The 26,258-nt window shown below is 54.9% G+C and overlaps 1 protein-coding gene across 18 annotated transcripts in view; it reads right to left on the bottom strand.

The window, feature by feature from the left end:
- The window catches only part of DYSF (dysferlin), a 203,963-nt gene that overhangs the window by 50,425 nt on the left and 127,280 nt on the right, over positions 1 to 26,258 (bottom strand). For 8 of the 18 annotated variants that reach the window (XM_054586841.1, XM_054586847.1, XM_054586851.1 and 5 more), the window contains 8 exons: positions 23,004 to 23,185; positions 20,275 to 20,415; positions 19,430 to 19,459; positions 17,989 to 18,018; positions 9,376 to 9,477; positions 9,118 to 9,279; positions 7,860 to 8,025; positions 7,258 to 7,334 (listed from right to left, as the gene is read on the bottom strand). In XM_054586841.1, coding sequence (XP_054442816.1) covers positions 7,258 to 7,334; positions 7,860 to 8,025; positions 9,118 to 9,279; positions 9,376 to 9,477; positions 17,989 to 18,018; positions 19,430 to 19,459; positions 20,275 to 20,415; positions 23,004 to 23,185 — 890 coding nt within the window. Of the gene's footprint in view, positions 1 to 856; positions 920 to 7,257; positions 7,335 to 7,859; positions 8,026 to 9,117; positions 9,280 to 9,375; positions 9,478 to 12,176; positions 12,219 to 17,988; positions 18,019 to 19,429; positions 19,460 to 20,274; positions 20,416 to 23,003; positions 23,186 to 26,258 lie in introns of all 18 variants that reach the window. The other 10 variants (XM_054586839.1, XM_054586845.1, XM_054586849.1 and 7 more) reach the window with 3 other exon arrangements.

The following is a 26,258-nucleotide window of genomic DNA, read 5'->3' as shown; positions in this document are numbered from 1 at the left end:
GCATATCTTAACAGTTCTTATCTCCAACTGGTAGGAATACAAGAGTTTTTAACTTTCTGCCTGACACTTTTTTTCTGTATTCTCTAGAGCAGATAAATCAGAAAAAATTTTAAAATAGATTGCCTTCTCCTAAAAGTCCATAAAACACGTCATACAGCAATGCCTCCCCTTGGGGTCATGAATGGAACTGAACTTTTGGCAGGTCCTATCTCTTCTGCCTCCTTTACAGCTCAGGGGCTCCCCTTGGCCCTCTGCGTGGGATTTCACAAGTGTATGTAGAACGCCAGTCACCAAGGTGCTCTTCCTGGCAGGACCCACAACCCGTACAGATACATGTAGGAAATAATCAGTGCAGGCAGACAGAAGTAGGCCTGCTGAGACCTGCAGGAGCTGACCATGGGCACTGGCAGACCTCTCAGAATCTGCTGGGGACAGTCAGGGTTTCCTCAGTCACACATGCCTTTTGTGCCTCTGGGAGCAGCAGAGCAAGTCAACCAGCCATTGCCCACAGAGGCTTCTCGTGTCCCATGCCCCAGCAGTCAGTCTAATCTAGAGACGTCCCTGTTTCCACTGGCCCATGCAACCCCAGTCATCCCCTCCACCCCCAGTCCTCATGCAGGTAAACAGGATTAAGGAAAATCCCAGCATGCACCAACAGGTAACTCAGGGATGCTTCTGTGAATCTTCCTTAAGCTTTCTCCCCACCAGCTTCATCACAGCACAGGACAAGTAACTGTCTTCTGCTGGGACTCAGGAAATTACTTCCTTTCTTTCCCTCCACTCCCCACTCCTCATCCCTTCCTCCCTCCCAGCCCCCCAAGGAAAGCAAAGAACCCACAAGGTGAACAATACATACATGAGGACTGGATGGAGAAGATGTCATGTTAGTGGGGGCCGAACCCGACAGACCGTCTGCAAGCTACAAATTAAACACGCTGGTTAGCAACAGGTTTAGAGAAACCACTTCAGGAAAGGCTGGACAGCCCCGAGGATGTGGTGCTCTCCAACCAGACACCTTCTGCTCTCCCTCTAGGGAGGCTGTGAAAGGTGTGGGAGGAACACGTGCTTCGGTGTTGAACAAGCCTGGCTCCAAATCCTGGCCCCGTGGCTTTACCAGCTGCATGACCTTGGCCAACCCTCCGACCTCTCTAAGTCCACATCCCCATCCGGAAAATGGGCACAAGGCCCACCTCCCAGGGCAACAGTAAGCGAGGATGAGATAAAGACCATGCACACATAGCACAGGTGAGGCACATGGAAGGGTGCAGCCGATGCCTGCATCTTGCCTGCTCTCTCACTGCTTGGCACCATTGGCCCAGTACCACTCTCACATGCCCCGCCCCACCTGGTCCTTTTAAACCTCCCCGTCATCCCTGTGTTTTCTTCTAACAGCTGAGCTACACCAGCCTCTGCTTGGGCACTGTTCCTAACTGAGTGCAGGTTTCCAAGTCTTCTTTCCTCAAAGCCAAGAAGCAGGGCATCATGTGGCTTTCCCAAAATCCTGTATAAGGGTGGGTCTAAGAGCTGTATGGTCCAACATGCTCCCTTACACCACAGAAAGTTTTCTGCATCCTTTTCTGGCATCAGATCTTTGCCTGCCATCTTCTGGGACTGTGAATCGATGTTTTACAGGGTGAGTCTCTGGGCCACAGGGTCCAGAGAGCCTCAGGGTAAGAACTGGAGGTAGGTGACTTTTTCAGAGGCCATGACAATAGTCCCGGAGATGGGGCTCTCTGTGGATAACTACTAGAGTAGGTGGACAAGGCCAGGAGATGCCTTCCAGGTGGGGGTTGGTAGGGGGGAGGGGGCGCCTGGCAAGTGCCAAGAGGTGGAGGAAGAAAAAGAAACACAGCACATTCAAAAGAGAGAAAGTCGTTCGGAGCCAAGGGCATAGGGCTAGAGGGGTGGGAGATCAGCTGAACCCAGGGCTCCCGGGGTTAGACCCTCTCTTCCTTTGAACCTGAGCAGGGGGCTCTGGAATGTCCACAGGAGGCCAAGCCCCAAGCCGTCCTTCCTTCCCGGGCAGGAAGAGCCTGGGACGTATGCTCACCTGAGGATCAGGAAGGGCTCTGGAATACCTGGACGATGAAGCCGGGAAGGCCCAAGAACTACAGACCCACCACTGCTCTGTGGAGGGGGATCACTGGGGATCCCCTACCTACCTACCTCGCCTTCCCTAAACTAGCCCTCAGGGCTGGTCAGAGCCAGAGCTGGGCAGGAAGACAGAAAGGCCAGTGGGCACCCAGCCAGGCTGCTGGATGGCTCTGGGGGCTGGCTCATGTTGGTGGGTGTGGTGTGGCCCCCAGAACAGACCGGATGAACTCCATGTGAAACCCCCGGCTGCCCAGAGAGCGGCCGGGCCAAGCAGCAGCTCCACCCCTCCTATTCTCATCCTGAACCTCACAGAAGCCTTACTGTTATTTTTAATGCAGTTCGTTTTTAGAAAGGTGAGAGGGAAACCAGCAGTTCACCAGAGCATGAGGGAGAAAAAATAAAGCTAAACATAGTGCTCCAAAGATCTGGTCCAACTTCCGAAATTACACGTTCCCCTTTGGGACTCAGGCATAATTTGCTGCTCCGGTTCTGGGAGCACATTTCCACCTTCACGGCGTCCCAAAGACTATAACCGGAGCAGCCAGCTCAAAATTAGCCCAAGCTGGGGAGGCAGGGAGCAGCCAGGCCCCGCACCCCACCCAGCCCACCCCACAGGCATGGGGAACAGGTCTGCAGGCCTTGGGAAGCCTCCCCCGCACTGGCCTGGGTTTCCTCCATGACCCCCAAGCCCATCACACACACATTCACACACACACATTCACACACACTGACACAGTCCCACTCCCAAGCCTTTGCCCAGCCGCTCTACCTACCGGGGAAGTCTTCCTCTCCCCTCTGCTGTTCCAACCCCACCCCCTCACAGAAGCTTTCCTGATTGCTTTGGCCACACTGACCTCCAAGGACCAAAAGAGTCCAAGATCTTGGTGTCCTTGCTAATAAAGCAGTTCATCACTTTGACGTCGCTTTGAGCGTCCCATTTTAGATCAGCTACACATCTCTCATCTGTCTCCCAACCAGAGTGAAAATGTTCCCAGTGTCCTCTTTCTCTTTATCCCTCCTCAATGCACATATTCCCCACTCCCAGAAAGTATCCTTCCCTGGAGACTTAAAAAGGAGACCCCCTACGCAGGGTGGTCTCTCAGGATGACAGGCAAGAGGCACCCCTCACCAGATGACTCCAGGGGCATCTAGCATTTGGAAGGGGGGTGGCAAGTGGGTGGACAGGGGGCATCACCTCTACTTGGAGCTTCAAGACCCTCTCTATAAAATGGGGGGAGCACACCCTGTGTGCCCCTGCACACTCTGCCTCGCCCCATCTTCATAATCAGAACACCAAGAATGAGCTCAGTGAAAAAGCAGCTTAGGAAACAAAGCCCCCAGTGTTGTTTTAAAGATAGAAATAGGGTCCAACTCAGAGTCAGAGACAGAAAGAGAAGCCCAGGGGAAAGGCAAGGATAGAGAATGATGTGTTGGTAGCAGTTCATTCTGATCGCGTTCTTGGTTGAAGGCAATACATGCCTATTTGTTCATTTTTCTATATTTTCCAAATTTTATATAATGTATGTATACTTATAATCAGAGAAAAATGAATAACATATCCTTTTTTAAAGCAGAGCACTAGATGGAATGAAAGACTTCCATGCACCCTCTCTGAGGATACACCCAGGCCTGCCCTCAGAAAGTTAGAGGTCAAGGTCACGATTCCTGCAACACGACCACTGAGACTAGACGCACCCTCAAGAGTGTGCACACACACTGGCTTCCAGCCTCTCCCCACCTCTTATGTACACACACAGACTAAGCCCACCAGCTGGCTACGGGTCTAAAATCTACATGGAGGGCAGCCACATAGACCAAGAATAAACCGTGGAGTTAACCTGCATAAGCCGACTCCCCCAGCCCTCATCACCATGGAGAAGAGTTCCCAAGGTCAGGCACCCGCTCTGAGGGACCACCCTCAACCCCAGAGGCAGGTGCTGACCTATGAGCCCTGGAAGGCGGAGTAGAGAGATTTGCCTGCCTTATACATACATCCTGGGTCATCTCTAGAATTGGCCACTCTTGACAAAAACCAAAACATTTCTAGAACCTTGAGAAACATTCTACCACGTCAGTCCAATGACCTAAGCATCAGGAAAATCTGAGGTGAGGTTTTCTAACATGTGGAAGGCTCGTCCCAAAAACTGGGCAGATGATGGTGAGAAGGCTCATCAGCAGAGAAGGTACAACTGAGGAAGGAGACGGAAGGAACAAGACAAAAGCCAGATCTAGCAAGCGCATATTTGAAGTTGGGGAGGAGCTCTCAGCTGGGTCCACAGCGGGACCTGGTGAGTAGAGCGGCGGGGACCACGTCATGGGAAGAATGAAACAGGCTGCTGAGAAACGTGGGCTGAACAAATGGGAGCCAGGAGAAATCCAAATTCTGCCAGACGCCTTGTCCCTGCCGTCCCGAGAGGCCAGGGCTACCATTCTATCTGCACAGGGAGAGTGGAAAGAGGACGAGAGCCCAGCCAGAAGTATCTGGCAAACCATTTGCAGGGGGAACCACTGCCTCCTGCATCAGCCTCAGGAGCACCAGGAGGTGAGCCGGAAAGGCGGAGTGAGTAAAAGGTTTCCTGGACCAGCCAAATCGAACCAATGCATCTCAGAGGAAAACACAGTACAAAATCAGTATTCCCCAAATCCCCTATCAGTCCCCATCAGGGCAGGGCTTCCTAGACACCAGGACTGGTTTCCACTGGCCTCTGACTCTTTGAGAATACAGCTGTATTGCCTCCATCAGACAGGCAGATCAATGAGGGCAGAGTCCACGCCTCCCCCATCATAGCAGGTGGATCTCACATCCTCCTCTTTTCTGCCCACCTCTGAGACCCAGTGAGCCTGTCCCCATGTGGGCACGCACCCAGGCTCCCCACCCTCTGCCTGGCCAGAGTGGCTGTGTGCTCCCACAAAGAGGACAGGCCCTGCTCTGCCTCAGACCCCCACCCCAGTTCACGGATGTCAACATCAGAAGGATGACCAGACTGGACGTGCTCACCGTCTGCCTCTGGCCGTGCTTATAGCCAGCAGGACCCAAAATAGTCCCTCCCCCTCTGAGTCTGCTTCCCCATACAGACTCAGACAGCCCACTGAGGGGGTGGAAAGCGGGAGCCAGGATCAAGCAGACTGGAGTTTGGGACTAATTATCTGCCTAATTCAGCTACAAACGCCCACCCAGACCAGAAAGCACTTTCATTCAGTGCTTTGTAGGGCCATTTGAAATTTCCACTTGGGTTTCCCAGTCAAGTAAAGCTCCTTCGTAGACCCCCTAAAAAGAGTAGGCAGGTCATCCATCTGTCCATCTATCCACCCACCCGCGCATCCACCAGTCCAGGCAGACTTCATTGAACACCTCCTGCCAAGTCAGGCCCTCTGCTGAGCATCCAGGACATGAAGAGGAATGTGCCCAGTCACTGCTCTGAGCCTAGGGAAGATGCTGCCAATTACAGAGACAAGCAGGACCTAGGGCAAGCGCAATGACTAAGATATCGGCAAGGCTCGCAGGAAAAGTGGGGGAGCCAGGGAAGAATCCTGAAAGGAAGTAACCACAACTAAGTTGAGCCTCAAAGTATGACCAGGAGTTGCCAGAAGTGTCCCCAACAGAAAGGATGGTGGGGCAGAGCCCTGGATAGCCATGGACATGGGAGAAATGGAGAGCTTGGAACTTCTGAGGACTCGCAACCTCAGTGAAAGTCCTCAGAAGTCCCAAGGGGTGCTTCTATGCAGGGGTGTCCAAACTTTTGGCATCTCTGTGCCACACTGGAAGAAGAGTTGTCTTGGGCCACACATTAAATACACTGTGACACATAATCTCACACACACATACACACACACACACACACACAACTCATAATGTTTTAAGTAAATTTACAATTTTGTGTTGGGCTGCATTCATAGCCATCCTGGGCTGCATGCAGCCCGCGGGCCACAGGTTGGACACCCCTGTGCTAGAGCAAGACCTCTTGCTTTGGCAGCAGGGAGGCCCAGGGCTGAACACAAGACATTCCTCTGAAAGTGAAGTGATGAGCCAATGAGAAAGAAGTGGATCTGTCAGCCCTAAATGACAAAGGGAAGCCCCTATAAACACACCTCCAGGCACAGCTTTGAGGATCCTGAAACCAATACCCAAGTTTGTTCTCCTGCTCTCAAGGCTATTTATTTGACTAGTGTTCTATAAAAAACAAAACGGCTCTGAAGTGCTACACCATCCCTGGGTGAATAAACAGGCTGTGGGCCTAAGGACGCAAGCGCTGTCTACAAAGGCTGGGAGGCTCTGCCTCCAGGCAGCCCCAATGCTCTGGGAGCCCCAGGTGCAGGGCTGTGACCAGCATCGTGCAAAGCTGAGAGGAAGGTGTCAGCGTAGAACAGATGGCCAGTTCGAGGCCTGTGCTCACCATGAGGCCTTTCTCCATTTCCCCTGCAGGAAGAACGGGGTGGTCTGAGGCCTGCAGCACCCAGAATGCTACCCCCTCAGTAAGAGATGCCACGGGCCTCGTGTCATGCTGTTTGCCATGGTGTCTGACTTGCCAGTGGGCCCTATGTTGCCAAGTGCATAGCAAAGGAACGCCTCTGGCCTGCTGCAGGGCTGGATACCCTTGGAATGAGGCCTCTCTCCTGCCCTTCTCCCTTCCTTTTCCTGGAGGTAGAGGGACGGAGGAGGTAGAGAGACTACTGGCTTGGACACAGGCCAATCCTTTCAAGCTGCCTCCAAGTGCCACTATGCACAAGTCCAGAGGGTCCTGGCTGAGGTTAGACGGGGGGACTGAAGCACCCCAGCAAGTACCCGGTCACTCCCACCCCTGCCTGCCTTCTCTCTCGTTTGCTCCTCCCACCCACCCTGATTTCCTGGGCGATCTCCTGGGAAGAGCCCTCAACATGGCCCTCAAGGTAGAGGGCCATTTTTCTCACATGCTTTGGGGGAAATGATTGGGTCTTACCCAGAAAACCACAAACAGCCTCCTCCCAACCAGACTGAAAGCTCCATCTAGGCCTCTGTACAGTGTCCGGCCACCGAAGTAGAGAGAGATCTCTTGTAGAGGTCACGTGATATGGAAGGGAGAGCAGCAAGAATGGGAGAGATGAGGAAGAGGGTCGGGGAGCAATTGGCCGGTCAGCAACTGGCGGGAACCAGTTTCCCTCCCCGGGGACCCAGCACCGTCTTACCTGGATGGGGATGAGGGGCTCCTTATCGTCAATGTCAATGAGCACGTCTTCCCCAGGACTGAGCAAGCTCACATCATCTGTAGGAGAGAGTGTGTCCAGGCCTGAGGGGGGCCCCCTCGGAGACCTCGTCCCTCCTCAGCCACAAGTCTCAGGCAGGCAACTATGAGACAAAACCCTCCAGTCTCTCCACACTTCTCAACCTGTGTCTTATTCTTCCTCCCCCACAATTCTTCCCTGTTTTCCTTCACATTCCCTGTCTCTTCAATTCTCTCTCTTCCTCACCTCCCATTTTTTTCCTCCCTCCTCTTGCCTCTGAATCCCTGCATCTCTCTCTCTCCTTCAACTCTTCCCCATCACCTCCCTCTTCAGTCCCCACCTCTCAGCTCCCACAGGCACATGTACCTGCTACCGGTGTGTGCAGCCCAGATCCAAGCTGTGCCCCGAGGAAGATGAGATCCCTACCCTTCTGGTCGGCTGAGCACAAACCACCTCTCATGCAGGTCCCAGTAAAGGGACAGCTTCAGACACATCTTTATGGGAAGTTCCACCTGCCTTGAGGCTCCTCAGCCCCGGCCCTCCCCATCAACAGCCACTCCACCTACCTGGGCCACCCTGTGGGGATGGACTCTCTTCTGAGTAGGGGTCACACAGGAAGCTCTCCAGGGAGTGGATGGTACACTGGCCCACCACAGGCCGGCGGCCAAACTGGCGGTTATCAATGACCTTGACCACGATGGGGGGACAGTAGAGCTGCTCCCTGGGCAGCATCTGGGCAGAGGAGGAGAAAATCTCTGAGCAGTGGCCTCAACCCATCTCTGGGAGGTCTCAGAGAGAAAAGGGACGGGTCCCGTCTTCACAGGACAAGCCCAAAGAGAGAGGATGACTGTAAACCCACAGATAAACTCCAGTGGCCCTAACTCCAAAGTAGTGGCTGGCTGAGCCCAAGAGCTGACCAGGGACGTAGAAAACACACACCTTTTCCTCCTGCCTCTTGAACACTGTACACAGAGGCTGTTGCCTTTCCCCTACAGCTCTACCTTCCAACACATCAGCTCAACCCGAAGTGAAAGCAAGTCTCCTTTCCCTGAACCCTCACTGGCTAGGAGGGGAAGAGGGGAGAAGTTGGCCCAGGACTCAACATTTCTTGCAGACAGTCCCCCCCAAGTGGATACTCAAGAGTTGGCTTACAGACCCAGATTCTTCTCCCCACCCCACCTCCCCAGCCCCAAAAGCACTTTGAACACAACTTGAAATAATTTATGTGCTCTCCTTCGGTGGCGGGTTTGGCTCAGCCAAGAGAAGGCTCCTGTTGACAGCCACTGGGCCTGGAATTTCTATAGTGCTTTCATCTTGCAAACCATGTTCCTTTCCTCAGGCTTGCCTTACTCTGGCCACTAGGCCCAGGCAGCCCAGGGAGCTGGAGAGGACTGAGGGCCTGAGGACAGTGGGGTGAGCCCATCTGTGGAGGCCCCAGTGGGGAGCCCTGGGTCAGGGAAGGCTGGGAGGAAACACAGAAGATCAGAGCCCTGGCAGGCCCCTGAGGGGAGCTTCGGGGGACTGAGACCGCCCTGAAAGGGGAAACAGCCATGGATGATGGGTCCTTGGGACTCTGCGGACTCCGGATCTTGGCAGGAGGGCACAAGCTGGCCCTATCCGTGTGGCTCATAGGCCTCGCCTCTTCCAGTGAGGACAGTGTGTGCATTTCCTCCCCGTTTTCACAGACAGTGAGGTGGGAGAGGAGCCGTCACCCACACAGGTTCCCACGGGGAGTCGGAACAGACCTCCAGGCTGCTTGGGGTTGTGAAGAGATTCTAGCCACCGGGACACTGGAAGGGAGGCAGCAGAGGGGGTTAGGCTCACCACTTCCATGAAGAGAGTGCAGATGTCAAAGTTGGGGTTCTTCCGGAGGTTCTTGATGACACAAGACTGTACCATCTCACCCCCGCACTCCACCACGAGACTGGGGGAGGAGACACTGGCCAGCTGGTAACTCTTCATGTTCCGCAGGCCCCATGCCAGGATCTGGGGACACAGAGTAAGGGGAGTGACTGGAACGGCCCCAGGCCCCGGGGAAGGCTGGGCCAGGAAGGGGAAGGTCCAGGCTGGAGCCAGGCTCACCTCGACGGCAGTGCGCTGGAGGACTGGCTTGATGTTCTGGGGAACCATGTAGATGTTGGCCTCCCTCTGGGGTGGTGGGTAGGGCAGGTCGGCGTCCTCTGACTGCAGGGGACGCCCGGTGGAACAGAAACAAAGGCGGGAAAAGGACCAAGGCAGAGAGACAAGGAAGAAGGGCAGATGGAACAGAGAGGAGGGCATGCACAAGAGACAGAAACAGAGAAGCAGGGACACCCATGTGGGCAAATGGGCAGGCAGAGAAGAGAGAGCTAAGTCAGTTTCCTGGGCACCATCTTCTCCAAGATCACAATTCAAGCACCAAGACCCAGGGTTCGGGTCATCCTAATTCAAATGAACCCCAGGTCACCCCTCCTCCCATTATGCAGGCTCTCATGCACCAGTGAGCTGCTTAGGGTCACCCTATCTCTACACATGCACATACATGCACTGTCCTCTCCGTCCTGGCACATCCACCTCAGCCCCCCTCAATCCCAGACAACACCATGTGCCCCCTGCTCGCCTGGATCTCTGGCACCCTGGCTCACACTCCCCCAACTTCCCATCCACCCTGGAGTTCCATCTCTACCCCCCACCCCCATGCCCAGACACCTGTCAGCCCCTAACGCCCACCTCTCATACTTGTCTACCATGAGGACGGAATACGTACACTGGGAGCCAGAGAGTATTTAATGGCAGGAGAAAGAGATATGAATGCCCGTCATCTACAGGCACCAAAGGGCGCTGCTGGGGAGGCTCTTTCACCACACAGACCAGAACTGAGAGCAGCATATGTCAGCTTTGACCTTCTAAGGGCTTTCCAAAAAAGACATGGGCAAGAATCCCCAATGATCACGAAGAATTACATGGAGAAGCAGGCAGGGCAAGGGGAGCAGGTACGACCATGGGTTAGGCAACTACCACATCTCACAGTGACTGGAACACAGGTCTGAATCCTGGCTCCACCACTTACTGAGTTAAGTAAGTTAGCCCACTTCTCTGTGGCTCATGTTTTATCTATAAAATTGTTATTAAAACTTATCAACCTCTAAAATTTAGTGTGAGGCTTGAAAAAGTTAATACAATATTGCGAATAATGTCTGGTTCATGTAAACTCTCGACAGCAGGACTACCAGCCCACATGGCACCTTTGTGACAATTAGAGAAAGATGTCCCTTCCTTAAAGATCTTTACTTCCATGTCAGGAGATCGTACTTCACTAGTTTATTAGAACAAGACACTTTACTGCCACCTACTGGAAAAGTGTTATAATAAATACAAATACACGACGTCTGCCCTGGAAATTACACCCCCTTGGACGCAGTGCCCTTGGGCAGTGCACAACCTGCACGTCCACACATGGAGTTCCTGGCCCTCAGGATATGTTAACTATAATTAAAAGGGCTCTGCTGGACACTTTACAGAGTTTGCCTCATGTAATCTCATTTAATAAACAATGGAATCATTGGATTCATCCTCCAAGTGACTTGCTCCGGGTTCTTTCTCAGAGGATAGCGTGTCCATCTACACATGCTCTGACACACACCGTGGGAGCAGCTGGGGCAGAGAAACACACCAGCTCTCTCTCGCCTCATCACTTTCCAACCAACCCCAGCTGTCACTCCCGCCTAATGACACACCAAGGATGCGACACTTCCCTGGCCTGTACTGGTAAGCTCATTTCTAGAGTCAGACCAGACCTTGGTTCCAGTTCGTCAAGCCACTTTCTAGCTGTTTGACCTTGGGCAAACGACTCAACCTTTGTGACTCATGCCCTCATACGAAGACCCAGGATTACAATACCCTTCGAAGTTGCTCTGAGAATTCAATGAGAGGACAAATATAAAGCGTGTCTGGCACATAGGAAGTGCTTAATAAATAGCAGTGACCATATGATTACTGTATTGTTATTAGTGCCTTTTTTCCCCCCGTTAGCCTTGCTGTTGCCCTCCCAGGGCGGCTTGAAGAGAGTCGAGCCACCAAAAGCATCTCAGAATTCTGGCTTCGTAACTACCCCTGCCTCACCGGGGCACAAAGTGAAGCAACTCACCATTTTCCCCCGGACCCACAATGAAGATGACATGATGTAGGAAGCATCTACATTTTTAGACTGGCTGAGAGACAGATGCCATCAGGAGAAGGGAGGGGTGACGTGCAGGGCTGCCACGAGGCACAACTCCAGGGACTGCTGTGCACATCACAGTCCGCATGAATGGTGCCCCTGGAAGGTGGAGGCAGGGCCTGGACAGCCACCACAATGGCCTGGCTGCTACGCGGACACCTGGCTGCAAGCCCACCCTTGGCACTCCAAGGCCACCAGCTGCAGCGGCTGCACATCAAGGGCTGCCTCTTTAAAGGAGGGGTGAGGCCCGAAGGCCGGCTCGTGGCCTGTTTGTGGCCTGCTCGAGGCTGATGCCCAGTCCAACATGGGCCCAGGGCCAAAAGCTCAAGATGCACTGGGGCAAAACACGGTGTCAGGGAGGGAACCTTGCCCAAGCTCCCCTGCATGGGGAGACAGGAGGATAAGCCTCTCTCACATGGCTGCACATTCTCCTGAAGTCACCCAGGGAAGCGCATTCATATATTTCCTCTCAGGCATTCCTCCAGGCCCCCAAACTCTAGGCAGAGTCCATTTAACCCCTTTTTATCCCTCAGTTTCCATGTTCCATCTTTCCTTACGGGCTCCCTTGAGCCCCAAGTTGATGTCATTCCTCTCTGCATGCTGAGGACCACGCTCTTCATTTTCAGGAACCTATGTACGGAGGGGGACAAGGAACAAGAACCTCGAGAAGGAGAGACTCTAGTACCGTTTGGAGGAGGCCCTGGAGAAAGAAGGCAGGTGCACACAGCTGCAGAGCGCCAGGCCCGGCAGAGGCAGCAGGGAGAGACAAGCAGAGACAGTGGTTAGAGGCGTGTCCGTGGAGCAGCTCCCTCCGCACGAGGCCACCAGCTCATCCCAAGGCCACCTCCATCTACCTCGCTGTCCCCAGGGGTCCCAGAGCATCCTTGCTCCCTTAGTTGCCACTCCCCAGGACCCCTGCCTGTGCAGGCCCCCTTTCCACCAGCCTGCAAGCTGCCACGATGGTCCTTTGTACCCCCTCCCTGCTGTGCATGCCCTTGAGGTTATCACTGCACTTCTATGCCTGAACACTCTGGCTCCATAACCCAGTCTCACCCAGTCCTCCTCAACTGTCCACCCTATTAGCTGGATCTTTTCCTTCCCCATTTAAAGACGGTCTCTCAGATCTACCCCTGCTCTGTGCCCTGTCCAGTAGCCTCCCTCCCTCTCCCCTCTCTCCTCCTGAAAAGGACTGCCACCATCCACGGTCTATCACTTCCACTCAGCCCTCTGCCCAGTGCACTCAGCTCAGCTCGCTGCATCCCCTCCCTGGAATCTTCTGTCTCTGAAGTGAGCAACAATCTGCTTGTAACTCAACCCACAGCCCCTCACTCACCGGCTCCTATCGCTCTCACTCCCTCAGCAGCATCTGGCCAGCTGACCTCGGCCCCCTCCCTAAAACTGTTTCTCTGGTTCCACACTGGCTCTCTGCCCTCTGCCCTCTGCCCTCTGCTTGTTGAGTCCCTTCCTCTGCCCAGCCCTCTCCTAGCCTTGCTTTCTGCTCCCAAATATCCCTCCTCAACTCCAGACTCATGGTCCCAATCTCATTGCTCAGTTCATCCGTGTGCCCCACTGGTCTCTCCCATTGAACTTGTCCCAAATTGGATTCTCTAACTCCCTCCTCAAAACCTACCCTTTTTAAATGTCATCTCGGAAACCCATCACCCCACCATCCACCTCGACAACCAGACCAAAAAGCCCCAAGCCGCCCTCAGCTCTCCTCCCACCTGTCGCCGTGTCTGATTGATCACCCAGCCTTGGCGATTCTGTCTCCTCCTGAATCGCTTGCACGTGCACCCGCCTGTCTTCTTTCCTCAGCTGGGGCCACCGCCCTCTCTTGCCTGGGCCACTATCTGCGAATGTCACTCTGTTTACTACCCATCAGAGGTTCCCCACCCACTCAGGATGAAGTCCAAACTGCTTAACGTGGCCTCCAAGACCCCTCATCTTCTAGCTCCTTCTGACTTCTGTCTTACCTCTCAATAGATAACCTTCCCTTCCAGGACCCCAGAGAGTGATAAGCATCCTCCTCGAACATGTTCAACACCCGCCCTGGTGGGCTGCAGGAGATACCATGCTGTCTTTACCTGTGAGGCTTGAAGCTCGTGGGTCCTTCTGTCTGAATGCTCTTCTGCCCACTTCATCTGGCTACCTCCTACTTGGCTTCAGGTCTCCATTTAGATCTTCCCTGGGGCCCTGGGCTTAAGTCAAGCACCCCCATGACTCCAAGAACAATTTGACCCTCTCCAATTCAAAGACACATCGCCAGGTGCCATCTCTAGGTGTTCATTTGTCTGTGTCCCCCATTAAACCAGCAATTCTGCACACTGGGACCGCAGCTAAATCCCCTGTCCAATAAGTAAAGGATTATGAATGAAGAGTCAAAGGAGGGGCAGAGGGGTAACTGGGTGAGTGGATGTGTGAATAAAGAGCCGGCTCCATACATTCTCCGCCGCTTCCCACTCTCGCCTGATCCTTGGGTCTTCACCAAGCCTTCCCTCCCCCGGATCTGCTCATGGCTCCCCCTGTTTGAACGGGCCTCCCTGACCCTCTTCCTGAATCTAACACATCTTTCAGGGACTAGTTTAAGTCTTCCATCCTCCAGAAAGTCTCCCTAGCCACTCCAGAAAATTCTTATAAGCCCGCTCTCTAACTTTTTGAATTCTGTTTAAGTGGCTCTGTGCCCAGTTTCCCAAGGTCCTAACAGGTCTCTCGTGAGTGGGCCCTGTGGCCCTGGCCTGATGGTCAGCTCTTGTGCCCAAGTCTCTCAACTTTTTCCTAGTCCGGCCGACCTGAGGCACCACAGCTCCCTCCAGGGCCGCGGTTCTCAGCAGGGGCGGGCTGCAGTGGGCCCTCTCTGAGCTGGGCGAGGACGTCAGCACTGCCAGGCAGGGGTGGCCGTAGACTGAAAGTGCCCCCAGGGCATCCTGATTCAATGTCCTCTGTGTGACAGGGAACTCTGGGGAACACAGACCTCAAGAGCACCTTAGAATATTAGCCTGATTAGATAAAGCAACATCCGACCAACCCCTTCCCCATCACCCTCTGCATCCAACCCTAAATGCAAGTCAGACCTGGGGCTGCTCTACCAATGGGTTCTACAGGGCGTTTACCAAGCCGCTCAGACCAAGAAGACCAGGACCCAAGAACAAAAGAGGCTCTCCCCGCATCACAGCAGAATCCACCTTAATGCTCCCTTCATCTACCCATCCTGCTGGTCAGCGCAGCACAGGGAGCCGATGCTCTGACCATGAGGGGACTTCCTCCCTCAGTCCAGGAGCCACCACGCTAGACAGACATTCGTTCCCAGGGCAGAGGGATGTGTTGGCAAGTCCATGCAGCCACGAGGTCAGTCCTGCCACCAGTAGCCCACAGACCCCCACCTCACCCAGCAGGGTACAGTCGGGGGACCCTCTGGACATTCAGACCCTCGCTCCTCAGGGAGCTCCAGGCAGGGGCAGCCAGGCGGGCTGGGAGGGCTCCATTGTCTGCCTGCCCCACCCAGCTCGTTAGGAACAACATGTTGCTCTAATTACACTTCGGAGGAAAAACAGTGTTTTAAATTAAGGCCTTGGGGGAGGGATGGGGGATGGGGGACCACTGGGTTTATTTTCTTGATTGCAAAACACCAAAGTTTTCCTTCAAGTGGATCTGGGGATGCAGGAGAGTACCTCGTGTACACCTCACCCCGTCATACCCCGTCACCTGGATTTGGAAGAGCAGAGGGAGTAACCTCTGGCCGGCCTCCTGAGCCCCCAGTGAAAGCAGACACAGAGCATCCCCTCCCCGGAGAAGGACAGAGGAAGCTGAACGAAGGGCACTACTCCACCCGCACCCCCTTCAGTGGCCAGGACCACAGCCCGCAATCCTGCCTAAGGCCCCCAGGTGGGTCTTCCTCTGCACATGCCACATCCTAGGAACCCCTGGTGTTTAAGGAGTGAGCCATCCCCTCTTCTGCCACGTCTGCGTGCACGTGTGTGTGCTCGCGAGTGTACACACTCGCACACACTCAAACGTGCCTATGCACACTCTCCAGTTCTCAGGAAATCTAAAATTGCAGTTTCTTTGAACTCATTCCCCTTGGCAGCACGGACTGCCTTTGTTCTCCAGACAAAAAGGAAAAGAAACGAGACAGAGGGCTCAGAAGAGGCGGGAGAAGGAGGGAGAAAGGGAGCCAGGGCCAAGGAGCAAACAGAGAAAGAGGAAAACTCGAAGGGAAAGCGGGAAGAGGGGAAGGCAAGCAGGGCTCAGGAAGAGGGGGAAACTGCAGGCAACACAGAAAGACAGGCTGGGGAGCCAGGAGGGAAGCCCCGTCATCCGTGCCACGACCCATCTCCCAGACATCACCAAAGCCTCACCGACGGTAGGCAGCCCTTCTCCTTCCCTGCCAAGGACCCCGGAAAGGGGCCCTCCAGAGGGGCGAAAGGCCTGAGGGAAAGAAAAATCTCACCCAACAAACTTGCCCCAAGTGATGACATGCCCTTAGCCCAAGGCACTGCGCCCCCGCTGCCACTCCTCTGCCCATCCCTGCTCCCGAAGCGAGCCCAGCGTCACCTCCTCCAGGAAGTCATCCCCATTGCCCTCCATCTGCTCTGGGAACCCTTGGCACAGGCAGATGGCACTTCATCTCACTCACAGACAGTTTGTCTCCAGCACGGCCTTGGGCTCGACACTGGAGAGAAGATTCTTAAACCATCTTTCAGAGTCACCTGAGTCTCCTACCTGGTCCCTCCTCCTGACCCTTGCTTCCCAGCCCACACCCCCTACAGCCAGACAACTTCCTAATCATCCGTCTGCCCTCTCTGCTCCAAGAATCTAAGTCCCTGGCGTGGCTCCCCACGGCCCGCCGGGATGGCTGGAGCGGCCCTCACGGGATCACGCTGGCAGCCTAGATGGGGCTGAATGGTGGGTATACGGCGAGAGCTTAGCGAATGCAAACACAGAAAAGGCCTGCTCAGGAGTCAAGCTTCTGGCAGGACCAGAGAGGCAGCAGAGGAACACCCTGCCTCCACCAGTACCAAAAGATTCTGAAAACCATAGGGGACCCGGTTCCTTGGCATGAGGCTTAGCCTTCAAGTGCAGGAGACGTGGATGAATGAGGGGCCCCAGGGCTGGGGTGGGGGCCCCTGAGAATGGGGGGGTCACAAGGTCATCTTCTGAGTTGGTTCCCCGGATGAGTTGTCACTCCCTTTATCCTTAAGAGCCTCAGACCCTCTGAACCCGATGGCTTAGCCTGGCCCTGTGCCCCACAGCCTCCAGGACTTGCTCGCGCCTGACCCTGGTGACCCACACCCTACCTCAGCCTGTGGCTGGCCCTGCAGCAGGACACTTGGCCCTCTCTGGGGCCTGGACCAACAGCTATAAATCTGGACTCGCTTCCTGACAAGGAGGCCACAGCCAGATCCTTGCTCTCAGAATCTGAGCCTTCACTGTTATATATTACAAATCCAGTGATTAAGGATTTTAACTTTTTTTTAATAACTCATCCCTGGGCTGGGTCTTCTTCGGAGCAGGCTGTGGGTTTTGGCCACAGAATGCTCTCAATCGAGAGAGGGCTCCGTGCTGCTTCCCTGGACAGGACTCTGCTCCTCTTTCCAAATCGGCAGTCTTTCCAACTACAGCCAAAAGCAGGAGGCTGCCTGTCAGGCGCAATTATGGCCAGCTCATTTGGCGGACCCCACCTCGGTCTGGGAGCACAAGGAAGTGAGGTAAGGGGCGCGGGGCCTGCAGATCCCACATCCTGACCCTGCATTTCAAGTCCAAATTGCACTGAAAATGTCAAATGGTGTTCACTCCCGCCTGGGGATTCCCTGAAGGCAGGAAGTAGCTGTCCTTTGCCCAACCCCCCCATCTGACTAGGGCTCTCATTCCTGTCTCTCCGCCCAGGACTCTGCCCTACTCATTCATGAGGGCCCGCTCACAGATATGCAGGAAGGGAGTATGTTCCTCATCCCCCCAAGGCAAAGGACGAAACTTTGTTTCATCTGGATACAAATCCCAAACTTCTAGAACCTAGGAATCCCCAAACTACCCCGGCCCCTAAACCATTCAGGCCCTAAACCGGTGCCTGGGCCCTTGGGCCAAAGGCAGGTTTCCTACCTTCTTCCTGCAACTATGTCTGGCTAATGCCACCTCCACCAGAAAGGCTTCCTTGGCTACCCTGGCCTCCTGCGAACACTTTCTTCTTTAAAACACGCCACCTGGTCCTCAGCCAGATGAGACTCTGTATTGCTGTCCATGAGGTCTAGATGAACCTGGCCCCGAAGCAGGCCGCAAGCCCTCTGAGGCCAGAATCATTCCAGGACACACTCCGGGCAGCCCTGGATCCACCCAGAATGAGGAGAGTGAAATTCAAATAGGTCTCCATGTGACACATGACCATTGGGAAAACGGGAACCCTGAAGTCTCCAGGGCACATGCCCAGAGGATGGCCTTCGCCTCCCCTCTGTCTCTGCTCACCCATCCCCAACCATGGCCACAGCCGTGAGGGTCCGCCTCACCTCTTCCAGGATCCGTGATGTATCCTGCACCTGGACCACATCGTGGGAGTTCCACATCCAGGAGATGGTGAAAAGATGAGGGGAGGGAGAATAAAAGTTCACCATCAGTGACAAGGAACACTAGGTTGGGGCAGAGACCAGCACACCAGTCGTCACCTAAGAGGAGCCAACAGAAACCACCTCCTACCCCAGGAAGTGCCCTGTACTTCTAGCCACGCCCTCCACAGGCCCCCTGAGAAAGAGGGTGTGATGGACATTGATGCAGAGGGGCTGGTAGGCGAGAAGGCCAAAACATAAACATAGAGCCCAGGCATCTCAGGAAGCGCCAGAGAAAAGGAAAATGGCTAATGGGTGATAAGAAGGGCCCGGACCTGTGCCGCAACCCCAGGAAGCTCGGGGGGCCTCAGGTCCTGGAGCTGCTGCTCCTATCAGAGCCTGTGAACTTGAGGAGCCAAGGAGAAAGAGCCGGATCCCCAGGACCTGGCAGACTGCGATTGGGAGCTTGAACTTGACAGGACAGGGAGAAAGACAAGGCTGGGTGGGCAGAGAAACACAGGGCGGAGTAGGAGGCAGGGGTGAAGGTAAGAGCTTGGTAAGAGCTGTCTGCAAATTGCGTGGGCTGCCTCATAAGGGGGAGGCATCCAAGCAGAGCCCGGATGACCACTTCTCAAAGCTGCAGCTGAACCTGGCTGAGAATAGTATTTCCTGAAGCAAACAAGCCTGGGTACCACAGTGAAGGGCCTGCATTTCCTACCGTGACACCCAGGAGAAGAAAGGAGGGAAAGGACAAGGGACCAAGTCACATCATTAGTGGAGGAAAGAAACCCAGTTACAGTAGGAACAGTGAGTTGGGATCTGTGGTCTAAATCAGAGCTTCTGAAACTTGAGTATGCATCAGAACCCCCTGATGGCTTGTAAACACACAAGTTACTGGGCTGCCCCTCGGAGTTCGCTGTAGTTGGTTTATAGTGGGACCCAAGAGGTATTTGAAGCAACATCCCAGGTGATGCCGCACAGAGAACCGCTGGGCTAAGTCGATGGCTCTCGGCTGTAGCTGCACATTAAAATCCCCTGGGTAGCTCTGAAAACTACCAATACCTGGGCCACACTCCGAAAGACCGTGTTTCATTTGGTCTGGGGCAGGGCCTGAGCACCAGGGATTTTTAAAGCTACCCAAGGATTCTAACATGCAACCTGGCTAAGGGCCACTGGGTTAGAAGATCATGAGGTCCCTTCAATCTTAGAGGGTGACCTTCTCAGGGAAGACAGGCAGAAAAGGCCTGAGCTGGGCCAGGACGCCAGCCCCTGTCCACTCCACTGAGGCCCCTCGGCCTGAGGGCAGGGCAGCAGGGGTGGACGCCTGCTGCCCTTTTTCGCAGGGCACAGAGCTGAAAACACAGCCCAGCAGGCAGCTTGAAGAAAAGTTGAGAGCAAGACTTACCTCAAAACCAGGAATATGGTGGATGGCCGGCTAGAGGGAAGGAAAAGAGCTTTGCTCAGGTGCTTGTCGTGCGGGGCTCCTTCACCCTCCTTTCTGCCCTCACCAGGCAAAGACATCTCCCACATCAAAATGACATTCGTGGAATATGTCAGTGACCAGACAGTCTAGTAGTCTGCAGAGCCTATTCCCCAGAGGCCTAGGGTCCCCCGGAGCTGCCTGGGAGTTGGGGGGAGGGTGCAAGGAGAAGCCAGGCTGGCGGTATGCTGTGTCCCCCTCCAGACTCCCCCTGGAGCAGCCCCTCTCCCACCTGGCTCACCACTGGGGCTCACATCACAGTCAGCGCAAGTTTGATGATACAGTTCTAACCAAACCCCCTATTTTATACCAGGGTCCCCAGAGCTAGGCTGTGGCACAGCCAGCACTGGAGCGGAGGTCCTGCCCTTACCTATCCTTGGAGTTCCGCACCACACCCCCCCATAGCAATTAAGCCCCTGCTCCCCCAAATCCAACCAGATCCTCCTCCCAGAAACCACCTCAGGAAAGGACCTGCAGAAAAATACATCCAAGGGCCAGGAGACTCAGACATCCCTGTACAGTCCAAATTCCAGCATTCAACCCCAAAGTTAGAGCATGTCCTGACTTGGAGTTCAGAAAAGACAGCTGAAACCAATCGCAGCAGGAGGCCTGACTTCGTGCAGTGGTCCCCACGGAGTGCAGGCCCCTGGTGGAGGAAAAGGACTTACCGGCAGCTCCCTGCCCTCCATCGGGCTGTCCCTGCATATTCACCCCACTCTCCCCGACCAGGGACTCCCTGCCTCCTGGAGCTGGACGTGGCCCAGTCTCACCTTTTCCCTCTGGATGAGCTCAAAAGAGGCCAGCAGCTCACCCGCTGGTTGGCTTCCCCTAGTCAGGGGGAACCAGGCCAGTCGGGGCAACCGGTCCAGACTCGGCTGACAGATGCAGCGTCCCATAAACTCATCTGCACCCTGGACAGGGAGTGGAGAAAGAAGAGTCAGTACCCCCCAGCTCAGGGCCCCAGTGGCCTCAGAGGGATCGCTAGACCCCCAACTGGCCGCCTGGACTCCGACAGGCAGCCCCTGGTGCTGAACGGTGAGCTCTGTCCCCGTGAAAGGATTCAAGAACAACATTCTGTGGCCCTAGTCACTGCCGCTAGATTTGAATTCCCATCCTCTGTATGTCCAACTAACATTGGCTTTGTCTTAACATAATCAAGCTCTGAGCCCATTAGAGACCAGTGTGACAGGATCCTAGCATTTCTCTAGTGCCCTCACAGAATAGGCATTTGACATTTACAAGGACTTCTGCGTCTCCTATTCATTTCCCCTTTAAATTCTACCACCTTCCAAATAGGGAAACTGCGATCACACTCATCAAATTATATGAGTTTTGGCAAAATGATGTTTCATCTTGTTATTCCTTTGCTCAGGCACCTTCCAAGGCTCCCCACTGCCTACAGGATAGAGTCCAAACTCTTCTCCTGGGAGGGAAGGCCCCCTCACCTCTCCTGCCCTGCCTCTTTCCCTCCCCGCACATTCTCTGCCCCAGCCTGCCAGTCCTGACTGGCCTCTCACCCCCGGCCTCTGCATGGGCCATTTCCAGCCGTACTGCCCTCTGCCCTCCTTAGCCGTAACTCAGAGCGCTGACCAAGCTAGGGCTCTGACATGGCCCTCTGTGACCCTGCGGGCCTGCGGACTCCGGCCTCATGGGTAGCTTTCTCGAGGGCACGGGCAGTGGACACAAGGCAGGTCTCAGCCAGCTGGTGCTGCAGCCCCACAACCCCTGGCGATTTGCTCAAGGCTGTCATCTGGAGAAACCCAGAACAGGACTGGGAGGAATCCCACTGCAGTCACCTCACCGCTGGGGACATCGCAAAGAGCCACTGTGGAGTAGCCACCGGCTGCTGCATAAATGCCCCCATCAGCAAGTGACAGTCCAGCACCAACCACTCAGAGTGGACACCAGCCACAGCACTGGGAGGGCTCCTGGAGGCTCCTCTGGGCCGGGTGTCATCCTGTCGATGGGTCACAGAGAGGCTGGGGGAAGGGGAGTCCTTGCAGAGCTCGGGCAGCCAGGTGGTCCAGAGCTCAGGGCAACGGGTACTCGCCAACAGCACGAACTTGTCTGACTACATTAACAACGAGCACAGCCTCTGCTCTCCCCCCAGGACCCTGGGGCCCACCCATCCAGAAGAGGCCATGGCCTGCACCTGCTCCTCTGGCTTAGTGTCTTGGCCCAACACCCTCCTGGTCCTCCCTCCTCCCTTCTCTTTCAGCCGCGAAGGCGCCAGACCCTGTGCTCTTCTCGACATTCCCAAGTAGACCCCAGTCGCTCATTCCCTCGCAGAGAGCCAGCCTTTCCTTCCAAGGGAAGAGCTCACCGGTTGGCCTCCCGAGCCCAGGCCTGCATTGCCCACTGCCAGCTGGCCCCCGACCTGCGGGGCACCCTAAACAGCTTCACCTTCCCCCACCCCATCATCACACCCTCCCAGGGCGCCTCACATCCACTCATGGCAACTCTCTCTGGAAACATCTTCCAAACCCTGCCTCCTCTCCTTTTATCTCACTGCTGCCCTCAACCCAGAAAGTGACCTATTTGCCACATGCCCCATTGGCTGACACAGTCTCCCTCTTCTCTCCTCTTTTGGAAATGTTACTCTGACCTTTTCACTCCCTGCTCCCCTGACCTCATTCTCTTTTCTCCTCCTTCCCCACCTGCCCTCCTCTCTCTCCTGGTCCCCCGCTCCCCCAGGCTGGGCTGGAATGTCCCTCTGCCCCCTCCCAGCACCCAACCTCATGTTTCCTCCAGGGCCTGCATCTTCCGCATCTTCCGCACAGTCCAGCCCTCGGTGAGCTCTCCCTCCCAGGAACCTTCTAGAGCTGCGCTGCCTATACTACAGCCACTAGCCACTGGCTGCTTTTAAATTTAAAGCTTAATTAATTACAACTAAATAATACAACAAAATTCCATTTCTCACTTGCATTAGCCACATTTCAACTGCTCAATAGCCACATGTGGCTAGTGGTTCCCAAAGCATTTTCATCAGCAAAGGACACCTGTGGGACAGCTCTATTAAGAGGGTCCTGGCTATGCTCAGAGCCACGTGGCACTCAGGGACCCACTATCCCCCCACAGGATTCTCTGTCTGTGGGTGAGTCTCGGCCTCGTCTACACTGGGAAACCAAAGTGGGGGCACCCACCGCACTACACAAGAGCTTAATAAATGTCAACGCAGCTCTCTGATGAGAAGGGACTGGCCTGGGATCATATTAGCAAGTTAGAGGCAGAGAAAACCCAGGCTCTTGACCCACAGCCAATGGCCCTTTCCAGATCTGTCCCCTCTCTCTGCCATGGGCACAGCACATGTGCTAGCAATCCATTTTTAATTACCCTAAAATAGTTTTAACCACTCCGTAGTCTGTGAGTTCAGCCGTCAGTCCCGGCCTTGGGGCACACCCATCTGGTTGGGGATCTGTCCCTCACAGCAGCGTCTGTCCCTGGGCCCCTGGAGGAGGCGGACAGTGAGGGGACGAGGGAGGGAGGCGGGCAGACTCACATAGGTGTCATGGTCATAAAGCTCCACCACAATGTTGGGTGGCTGCTCGGCGACGCTGGCCGGCTCCCCGAAGATCTCGATCTCATAGAAGATGAGCGTCTGGTCCCAGGTGGGGTTCAGGGTGTTCTTCACCACCACTGTCTTCTGGCTCTGGTGCAGGAAGGAGACGATTGCATAGGGATCTGTGTGGGCCGGGTGCAGGGAAGGGAGACAGGACACAGCACAGACCGTGAGAGTCGCCTGCTCAGGAGTCACTCAGGCCACAGAGCTGGAGCAGAGCTATGGCTGCCACTCTGGTGCAACAACGTCGGGCAGGAGTGCACCTCCACGGGACTCCCTCTGCCTTTCCGGAGCAGACCGGTGGGCCACCACAGGGGAATGGAGCCTGGGTCCAGGCAAGAGGACACAGAAACCCAGAGACCTTCCCCTTCTGGGCTCTTTCTTGGGCCGGCTTCCAGGGAGCAAGGTGCAGGTGGAAGAAGCAAATCCTTGGACGGCTCAAAGAAGAGGAAACACAAGAACCTAGCTCTTGGAAAGGCACAAGAGAGGAGCCCATGGCCCCAAGAGCTATGTTAGTAGTGGGTGGTGCGAGAGGAACCCTAAGGCCCCTGAGCCTCCTGCTGTCCCCAAACTCCTTTCCAGCATGCCAGTCCCAGCCATGCTGGTCTAGGTCTAGACCTAGAGTGGGACCTGAGAATTTGCATTTCTAACAAGTTCCCAGGTGTTACCAATCTGCCTTCCAAGGCCACACTTTGGAAACCAATGTAAGAGAAGGAAGTATAGGACTGAGTGCACGAAATTTAGGAAAATTAGAGGGCTTGGTGAAGGGGCTCCTCCAGCTTCTCCCATTCAGGCGTCAGCCTGGAGGAAGGGTCCGGCCTGCTGCCATTTTATAAGACTCAAAATGCCAAATGCTGAGGGCACACGACAAGGAAAGTCTAGGGATATAGGAGGCTGGCAGCTGGCTGCTAGATGTCTGGCAGGGCGAAGCCCAAATGCTCTAACACGTGCCCTGTACCCTTTGCACCTGCTCTATCCTGCAATATCTTGCATCCTCTGAGCCTCACTGTCCAACCTCAGCGCTGTCCCTAACCCTCCAGTGTAGCCTCAAAAGGGTGCTGGGATGTCCAGCGACAATCTTGGGGCTGGGATGAGAAGGCAGAATTTCCCCACAAACAGGGCGTGAGGAGGACAAGCTCCTTGGTCTTAAGGAGACCAAGTGACACACTGTGGTCACAGCATAGAAGGTGGCAGAAAGTGGCGGTGAAAAAGGTGGGAAGGTTGAGGTGGGCAATGGGAGGACTCCCATCATGGGATGGATGAAGCAGGTCTGAGATTCTGGCTGCCACCCAAGGAGCCAGTTTTAAGAGAGGAAAAAGATCTGAGTTAGGAGGCAGAAGCTGTGGGCTGATCAATGCTGGGTTTGGCTCACCGGAGGCAGCCACCGGCCTGGACGAGCTTGTTAGCCTCAGGCACAAAAGCACAATGGGGTCAATCCTGGAGGACTTCCTGCAGGAAATTGGTTTGGAACCTGATTCTAGGGTAGAAGAAAACAGTGAGAGGCTCTTGGCAGGGGAAGGGGCAGGGGAGAAATGCCACCACATTTCACCACCCGACCTGGTGGGAGCCTCCCTGGCACGGGGCTCCCCCTTCCACGCACCAGCCTGGCAGGGCTGGCCCGAGCCCTTCCCTTCCTGTCCCTGGCAGGGCCCAGCGGCGTCTGTGCATTTAATGAAACCGTCTGGCTGTGATACCATCAGCTCCAAGCTCGGCAGAGAACCTCTCCCTGGTTCCAGTAAAGGAAAGAGGGAGCGTTCCGATAAATAAAACCATATTAGAGAGCCGGCGAAAAAGCCCCTTTTGTTCCCACCCCCTGTGCTTCCCAACGCTTTATTTTTATAAGCGTGCGAGCCCCAGACCGACCGCGTTTACACAAAGATCACAATTGCACATTGTAGCGGCTGTGCACACTGTATTGGTGTTGGCAGCACCCCCCACGCTGGCCCCTGAGCAGGCCGACTCCTTCCAGCAGCCCCATCAGCGCAGGCAATGAGCTCAGCGCTGGGGGACGGGGAGGGGGTGGCTTTCAAACAAAAATCACCCAGACCCACACACGCGCCCCGCCCGCCCATGGGAGGAAAAAACACACAACAAAGGCATTGTAAAGAGCAGGCCTGGAGGCCTGGGGCCTCAGACACTGGGCTACTGTGTGCTGGGGCCTGGCCTCTCCCCCCACAGGGGCCAGCCCCTCCAAAAAAAAGAAACAAGTGGGGGTGGGTGTTGCTGAAGCAAGGTGGTCAGATGAAGGAAAGCCAGACAGACGCACAGACACATCCCTCTTCCAGAAAGCCAAGGACAGGGAGAAGCAGATCCCACGGAGAGGCGAAGGGAAGTGAGGGGCTATCTCCTCCCTGTCCACCTAGCCCGACACTCTCCGCAGGGTCAGCGCTCCACGGGACAGGGCCCTCCCTGCCAAGCCGCACGGAGCACCCCCAGAGTTGAGGCACAATGCGGCTGGACTGGAGTCCCCTGAACAATACAGCTGCCCTGGGAAGCCCCAGCCATGACATGAGCGCAGAAGATTCAACGCGACTCCATCCCCACGAGAGGCCCCAGGCAGGTGATTCTTTTGCTGGACCTGGGGGCCCTGCACCCCAGCTCTGCTGCTCAGACCTCCCTGGAGTCCCAGAAGGACACTCCTGCATTCACCATACACTAAGCTTCCCTCATGGGGCTCTCCACCAGCCAGCTCCGACCCCCGGCACGGGGGACAGGGGACAGGGCAGGTAGCATCATCCTACGCATCCGAAGAGGGAGCTGTGCCCCAGGAAGATGAAGTGACTAGCCCACGCTCGTTGCGTGGTCAGGACTAGCGACCATGACTCCTAGTCCAGTGCTCCTTCAGCCATGTTCCTAGGAAAAGGGTCCTGGGGAGGGAGTGGACTACATCACGAGTAAGGCAATGAGCAACATCTTTGCTATAAAATTAAGAAAAATTGTTTAGATTTATAAAACCCAGTGTTGGCAAATATTTGATGAACTAGGTATACTCGCCTTTAGTGCTGGATGCAATTCAGCAACTCTTCAGGAAAGCAATTGGGCGGCATGCCCAGGAAAACATAAAACTGTTTATACCCTATTTCCCATATTCCTGGGAATCATCCAAATTAACCAAAAACCTATATGTACAAAGATGTTCACTCTAGCGTTATTTGTCATCCATCATTCATTCAGTATACAATTACTGACTAACGA

Source organism: Pteronotus mesoamericanus, unplaced genomic scaffold (assembly GCF_021234165.1).
Source record: "Pteronotus mesoamericanus isolate MK-2021 breed Mesoamerican mustached bat unplaced genomic scaffold, CSHL_Meso_final contig_98, whole genome shotgun sequence".
NCBI lineage: Eukaryota > Metazoa > Chordata > Mammalia > Chiroptera > Mormoopidae > Pteronotus > Pteronotus mesoamericanus.
This window is presented reverse-complemented; position numbering and strand designations above follow the sequence as displayed.